Source organism: Alnus glutinosa, chromosome 7 (assembly GCF_958979055.1).
Source record: "Alnus glutinosa chromosome 7, dhAlnGlut1.1, whole genome shotgun sequence".
NCBI classification, from domain to species: Eukaryota; Viridiplantae; Streptophyta; class Magnoliopsida; order Fagales; family Betulaceae; genus Alnus; species Alnus glutinosa.
Genome location: NC_084892.1, coordinates 21,704,152 through 21,712,093, shown reverse-complemented (window position 1 = coordinate 21,712,093; position 7,942 = coordinate 21,704,152). Strand labels below are relative to the sequence as shown.

At 35.2% G+C, this 7,942-nt stretch overlaps 1 protein-coding gene across 1 annotated transcript; it reads left to right on the top strand.

Moving 5' to 3' along the window:
* Window positions 1-614: 614 nt before the first annotated feature.
* LOC133873322 (BTB/POZ domain-containing protein At5g03250) lies at window positions 615-7,586 on the top strand. Its single transcript, XM_062311042.1, has 4 exons — window positions 615-673; window positions 5,373-5,442; window positions 5,817-7,037; window positions 7,137-7,586. Exons 1-4 carry the CDS (start codon window positions 615-617, stop codon window positions 7,584-7,586), a joined length of 1,800 nt encoding a protein of 599 aa, XP_062167026.1.
* The last annotated feature ends 356 nt before the right edge of the window (window positions 7,587-7,942 follow it).

Here is a 7,942-nt window from a genome sequence, read left to right as displayed (position 1 = left end):
AGCTTTAATTTGTAATGAATTATAATTATCATTACAAAAATTAAGCACAAAAATCGGCGTTAGAAGGATTTTTGTTTTCCTTCCAAACATGTTTACATGTCAACTTTGCGAATAGGGAGAGTGAAGGAGATGAAGAACGTAACAGTTTAAAAGCACAACTCAACACGTACCCCATGCCCCTACAACCGCTTGCATTTCTTGCTTTAGACTGTGTAAAGTCTAAGAGATTGCAAATGATAAATGAGATCGAGACATAATTAGAAAATAGAGAAATGTATTTCTAGAATAAATTTTTGCTTAATACATTTACGTTTACTAGGAAACCATATATAGACTTATGAGGAAAGACACTCCCATGAATGAACTGTAGATAGGATTCACTACACATTAAGATCCACATTTTGTGGATCTGTGCCTTTTTTTTAACAAACTCCACCTCTCTCTCTCTCTCTCTCTCTCTCTTTCTCTCTCTCTCTCTCTCTCTCTCTCTCAAGATCTGCCATGTTCGCTTGTACGATGACGTATTCTTCCTTCTTTCTTCTTCGTCATCCGAGAGTTGATCTTCATGTTTTTCCGTGGTTCTAAGCTTCCCCATCTCAGGAGAAACACAATACATGGCATGCATCGGGCTGGGTTCTAAATCCGAAGCATTTCATCTTGAAGGTCAAGCTTGGTAAGTATTTCTATTATATTCTGATATGGTATTAGTGTTACTTATTCTAGTCGTTTTAAAATCTGATCGAACTTAGTTATATAAGACATCCTGTGGCAAAGCCATGTTAAGGTCAATAAGGGTCGTAACCTTTGCAATTGAATTTTTTTAAAAAAATTTAGAAGAAAATTTTTTAAGTAATTGATTCACGTCCTCGTTGAGATCTCAATAAGAGGTTGTCAAATATGAGATATCCGCAAAACGAGAAATGATATAAATATATATCTACACATCTCATTTTCAAATGCACCAATGGATTTATGGGTCCTACATTGGGTCGCACAAATTCATTGGTGGATTTAAAACTTTGTTGTATGAAGATGTGTATGGGATGTATGCAGTGGCGGAGTCACGTTAAGGCCAGCAGCGGTCGTTGTTCCTACAATTGGTTTTAAAAAAAAAATTATTTTATAAAGAAAATTGTTAAGTAATTTATCTATGCTTCTACACGTGGTTCCTTATTGGAATTTTTTTATTAGCCATGTAGGGTAGGTATGTAGACTTGTAGTATCAGGTTCTTTTTAGAATAAAAAGTATTGTAGGTTATAATAGATTACAAATTGAAAAAAAAAAAAAAAAAAAAAAAAAAAAAAAAAAGAAGCTCCAAATTGAAAAGTATGAACCTCTTTCAAATTGCATCCTTAATTATTAATTTTTTTTTTTTTTTTGCCACATAGACTTCTCTTCCAATTTTTTTTTTTAGTTTTAGTTTTCTATTATAAATTGCATCAGTGACTTCCAAATTGTAGTTATTTTAATTTTTAATTTTATTTTTTTTATGTATAGGTTCTTCTATTATTTATATTATAAGATAATTTATTACTATTATTATTGTTGTTTCTTTTCGTTTTAAAATTATTTGATTTACTAAATTGTTGCACCATAAACTAGCTAGTTTGTCCATTTTGAATATATCTTTTGTAAGAAAATTGAAAAATGGAAGTATGATTGGAGGTCTAATGGTCGTATCTGCACATGCTGCCCTTTACTTGATCTTCTTTTTGAGATTTACAAACAAAAAAGACACAAACAGTGAACAACTCAACTGGCAACTGCTCAAGAAAAGTTGTTTATTTCTCTTCGTTGATGTCGCCAAAGTTTGTTGTGTGAAAAAGCTGCATAGAAACCCACTATCCGCCATCTCCCGTGATTGTCGCACAACTTAAGAAAGTAGAGCTAAAACATTCCAAGACTAAGAATGTGAAAAGACAAAAACCAAAAGCACTAAGATTTTTGTTAACGATCGAGTTTGGTGTATGTGGTATAAAAACTAGACTCCATTTGGCTTGAATCCACTATGATTGTCTAGCAACGGTGCAACCTTCGTTTTCTTCTAGCTTAACTAACTTGGGTCCAGGAAGTTCGGCCGTATTTTACTGGTCGACCCGATTCCGGTGCCAAACTTAGGTTCCTATGTGGGGGAGGTGGTGGTGGTAGTGGGCCACGATAGGTTGCGTGAGCTCCAAGCAAGCGGTGTCAGTGACGCCTGCATTGGACCACTCGGGAGCATTCAGGGATAGCGAAGTCAAGTTTGTGAACTTGGGTCGGAGCCGACTTGGGTCCGGTGGGAAGGAGAGGGGTGGCAAGAAGAAGCATGACCCAGAATGAAAAAAAGGGCAATGCTATGATACTACTACACGACTAGCAAAGTATTGTTGTTTATAGGGGAAGGAAGGGATGATCAGTACGTAAAACTATGGTCCACTAAACGACAATAAGAATAACGATTTGAAGGGAGGTGAACATAAGGCTGTTAATGTAAAAAAGAATTAGAGGATTATGGATGAAGGTCTTGAGTTAAGATTAACTTGTATAGTCTTATATTCACGCATTGATACGACCCGAACCCAACATACAATATTTAGGGTTGACAATTTTTAACATGATCTGCGAACTCAAATTGAACCAAACCGAAATTTACGGGTTAGGGTTGATAGATCTGATTCGCTTAATTAACTTGATCGAGTTATAGTTAACCTATATAGTTTTATTTCCATAGATCAACCCATCACGTACACCTTGGGTCAAAACAAGAATCAAAGAGGTGAATAATGAGGGCTGAAATTGTCAAAAAACAATAGTTAGTGAGGAAGTATGTGAATAATTGGGAAAATTGTGGAGCTCTAGTTCGTAACGAATTATAATTATCATTATGAAAATTAAGCATGAAAATCAGCGTTAGATGGATTTCTGTTTTCCTTCCAAACATGTTTTCATGTCGACTCCGTGAGTAGGGAGAGTGAAGGAGATGAAGAGCGTAATAGTCTAAAAGCACAACTCAACACGTACCCCATTGCCCCTACAACCGCTTGCATTTCTTGCTTTAGACTATGTAAAGTCTAAGAGATTGCAGAAGATAAATGAGATCGAGACATAATTAGAAAATGGAGAAATGTATTTCTAGAATAAATTTCTACTTAATACATTTACGTTTACAAGCAAACCATATATAGACTTATGAGGAAAGACACATCCCATGAATGAATTGTGGATGGGATTCACTACACATTAATATCCACATTTTGTGGATTTGCATCATTCCTTAACAAACTTGCTACTTCTCTCTATTTCTCTCTCTCTCTCTCTCTCTCTCTCAAGATCTGCCATGTTTGCTTGTACAATGATGTATTCTTCCTTCTTTCTTCTTCGTCATCCGAGAGTTGATCTTCATGTTTTTCAGTGATTCTAAGCCTCCCCATCTAAAGAGAAAAACAATACATGGCATGCATAAGGCTAGGTTATAAATCCGAAGCATTTCATCTTGAAGGTCAAGCTTGGTAAGTATTTCTATTCTATTCTAATATGGTATTAATGCTATTTATTCTGGTCGTTTTGAAATCTAATCAAACTTAGTTATATAAGACATCTAGTAGCAAAGCCACGTTAAGGTCAATAAAGGTCGTGGCCCTTGCAATTGGATTTTTTAAAAAAGAATTTATAACTTCTTTTTTTTTTAAGCAATTGATCCACGCCCCCATTGAGATCTCAATAAGAGGTTGTCAAAATTGAGATCTCAGCAAAACAAGAAATGATATAAATATATATCTTACACATCTCATTTTCAAATGCACCAATGGATTTATGGGTCCTACATTGGGTCACACAAATTTATTGGTAAATTTGAAACTTTGTTATATGGAGATGTGTAAGTGATGTATGCAGTGGCAGGGCCACGTTAAGGCCAGTAGGGGTCGTGGCTTCTGCAATTGGTTTTAAAAATTATTTTATAAGGAAAATTGTTAAGTAACTTATCTACGCTCTCATACGTGGTTCTTATTGGATTTTTTTTTATAGGTTCTTTTTAGAATAGAAAGTATTGTAGGTTATAATTGATTACAAATTAGGAAAAAAAAAAAAAAAAAAAAAAGGAAAAAAAGAAGAAAAAAGAAAGAAAGAAGAAGCCCCAAATTGAATAGTATAAACCTCTTTCAAATTGCATCCTTATTTATTTATTTGTTTTTTTTTATCTTTTTGTTTGCCACGTAGACTTCTCTTACAAAAGTACATTTTTTTTCTTCTTTTTTTTTTTTCTTCAGTTTTAGTTTGCTATTCTAAATTGCATCAGTGACTTCCAAATTGTAGTTATTTTAATTTTTTATGTATTGGTTATTCTATTATTTATATTATAAGATAATTTTTTTTTGAAAAAAATTATTGTTGTTGTTTCTTTTTGTTTTAAAATTATTTGAGTTACTAAATTGTTGCACCATAAACTAGCTAATTTGTCCGTTTTGAATATATCTGTAAGAAAATTGAAAAATAGAAGTATGATTAGAGGTCTAATGGTCGTATCTGCACATGCTGCCCTTTACTTGATATTCTTTTTGAGATTTTGATGGAGCTTCATATAGAGGCAATACTACGTGACATTTTTAATAGTATTTAGTTATTCTTAATTTCTTTGTAAGTCTTTTATAGATCTTTTATGTTATATAATTTATCTTGTAGTTTGTTAGTTGTTAAAATGAGAATTAAATTATTAAGACCTTTAATTCAAATTCTATACTTGATAATTTTAGTTATCTACAAAATTGAAGGCTACAATTTTTGGTACTTTATTTTCTTTTACTATAATGCCTACACACACATATATATAATTTCTTGTTATACTTCTATTATGTTATAAAATATTTCATTTCTATTTTAGATTGTTGTGTTTATTATATTTTTTTTGTGTATAGTAAAAATATAGAACATAAAGAGAACAAAAAAAAAAAAAAAAAAAATCGGCCCTCTCAAGAATAAATTTCTGGCTCTGCCACTGAAGACATCCCATAAGGGGGAAAAAAAAAATAATAGAGTGCCCCAAGCTCCAAGGTTGCGGTATGCTGATTAATTATTGAAATTGTAAAAACAGTTTAATTGGAGGAGTCTCTGCCACATTCAGCGGCATAGATGGCATGATGTCAAAAAATACAAGCATGTTTTGAGACTGACACAATGACAGAACAATCTGAAATATGTTGGGAGGGTTTGATCATACATGTTACTATAAAGATTACAAAGTTCTCGAAAATGATAGTTTCAAAGAACAATATGACAATCCCCTTAAAATATGAAGAGTTTGTTGAATGATTTGTTTCTGTTGCCATGAAATAGCTAGGCCCATCTTGAGAGAACTTGTTTTGGTTCATGAATTTTCTTGATTTTTTCCTTTCAGGTTCTGCACAACTGGGCTTCCCAGCGATGTCACCATTGAAGTTGGAGAGATGTCTTTTCATCTCCACAAGGTGAATTTTATATGGTTATGTTTGATTTTGAAAATTGTTGAGCATACACGTGTGAGTATATAAAGGTTGGGTCCCATATTGAATAGATATTACAAATGTGAGTGATTAATGTTATATAATTAAGCCTAAACCTGTTTAAAATTTTAAGTTGAATGGGGTCCCAATATGTTATCTTACTAAGTCTTGCTTGAAGATGTGTCAATTCCCTCTCGGAAGTAATAGTTACAAGTGTACATGAGTGTATCTTTCTGGCTTCTGCTTGTTTTCTTTTTATGCTTTCTATACTTGTTCTTAATTTGTCTTCATCAGTTCAGGTCAGATTAATATTCATTCTGGATCCTAAATTTTCCTCCCCATTTTGGCATCTTCTACAGTTTCCATTGCTTTCTAGGAGCGGGCTGTTAGAAAAGCTTATTGAAGAGTTTTCCAGTGAGGATGGATCAGGGTGTATTTTGCAGCTTCATGATTTGCCTGGTGGAGCTAAAGCATTTGAGCTTATAGCTAAATTTTGCTATGGTGTTAAACTAGATCTCTCCGCTTTGAATGTAGTCAGCCTTAGATGTGCAGCAGAGTATCTTCTAATGACTGAAGATTATGGACAAGGAAACCTAATCTCACAGACAGAAGGTTTCTTTAATGAAGTTTTTGGTGATTGGGCGGACACCATAAAAGCTCTTGAAACATGTGAAGAAGTTCAAAAATACGCAGAAGAGCTCCACATTATTTCAAGATGCCTAGACTCCTTGGCCATGAAAGCTTGTGCAGACCCAAATCTATTCAATTGGCCTGTATCTGGATGCACTAGCCAGCGGAATGCAGCAGGCACTGTCTTGTGGAATGGTATAACTTCTGAAAATAAGTCACAACCTCTTGGTGATGATTGGTGGTTTGAGGACGTCTCATTTCTTAGCTTGCCCCTATATAAACGGCTGATTTTGTCTGTGCAATCAAAAGGCATGAAGCTTGAGAATATTGCTGCTTCCCTCATTTACTATGCTAGGAGATATCTTCCTTTGTTGAATAGGCAATCAAGCTTCAGTGATGCAAATAATACCAATCCAGGGACAACCATTTGCACCACTTCGGAGGCAGACCAAAGGGCTCTACTTGAAGAGATTGTAGGGCTGCTTCCTAATAAGAAGGGAGTCATATCCACCAAGTTTCTGCTTAGGCTACTCCGTGCTGCTATGATCTTACATGCAAGTTCATCATGCAGAGAAAATTTGGAGAAAAGGGTTGGAACTCAGTTGGACCAAGCTGTGCTTGTAGATCTTCTCATACCAAATATGGGTTACTCGATCGAAACCCTTTATGATATAGACTGTGTTCAGAGGATTCTTGATCATTTCATGTCACTATATCAGGCACCTGCACCTTCTTCTCCAAGCATAATTGAAGAGGGCCAATTGGTAAGTGGGACAGACACTCTGACACCTGTTACTATGGTGGCTGGTCTGGTGGATGGATATCTTGCTGAGGTGGCTCCAGATGTTAATTTGAAGTTGCCGAAGTTTCAGGCGCTGGCTGCTGTTGTCCCCGATTATGCCCGGCCGCTTGAAGATGGTATTTATCATGCAATTGATATATACCTGAAGGTAAGACAATCCTTGATAATTGAATTGTCTCATATATTTGAAATTTGGTGGCATCTGGTTCTGATAATGCTAACAACATCACATATTTCATAACTTCAGACACATCCTTGGCTAACAGATTCTGAGAGGGAGCAACTCTGTCGACTTATGAACTGCCAGAAGCTCTCTTTGGAAGCCAGCACCCATGCAGCCCAGAATGAGAGGCTACCTCTTCGAGTAATTGTGCAAGTCCTCTTCTTCGAACAGCTTCGACTCCGGACGTCAATTTCAGGTTGGTTCTTTGTTTCTGACAATCTTGAGAACTCTCAAAATCCCAGTGGAAACCTTGAGCTTCCCAAAAATGATGGCTCTCGTCAAATGGACCTTGTACAAGATCGAGGAGTGAGTGCTGAGAACATGAAGGAACGTGTTTTGGAGCTTGAAAAGGAGTGCTCAAGCATGAAGATGGAACTTCACAAGTTGGCTAAGACAAAGAAAAGTTGGTGCATTCTTCCCAAAAAGTTAGGCTTTGGGAGAAGGTCACCACCCTGCAATTCAAAAGAATCATAGTCATGCTATTCAAAGGCACCAGGATTATCAATGAATGGACAAAAAAACAGAACGTGAAAATGGTGAGGTAGCTCATTGAATTTTTTTGTATTTGTATTGTAGCATCTCTTTATATTTGTTGAATGCCAGATAGCTGCCATTGTTTTTATCTGTGGTGAAAGTAATGATCAAATTGTTGTGTTGTTTAGGATTTAGGTTGTAAGTCAATCCATTTATTGTTTATTCTTATTTACATGAAATGAGAACATCACTATGCTTGTGAGTTATTTATGAATAAATGTTTATGAAAGAAACACATGCATGCTCCAAAAAGCACTGGAGTAGCAGGACTTGTCCATTATATATATGCGCTGCTT

Bases quoted from the DNA above. Each gene is read 5' to 3' on its own strand.
- LOC133873322 (XM_062311042.1), top strand. From the start codon at position 615: ATGGCATGCATCGGGCTGGGTTCTAAATCCGAAGCATTTCATCTTGAA. The intron at 674-5,372 runs GTAAGTATTTCT...TTTTCCTTTCAG, and splicing joins CATCTTGAAGGTCAAGCTTG to GTTCTGCACAACTGGGCTTC. The intron at 5,443-5,816 runs GTGAATTTTATA...CATCTTCTACAG, and splicing joins TGTCTTTTCATCTCCACAAG to TTTCCATTGCTTTCTAGGAG.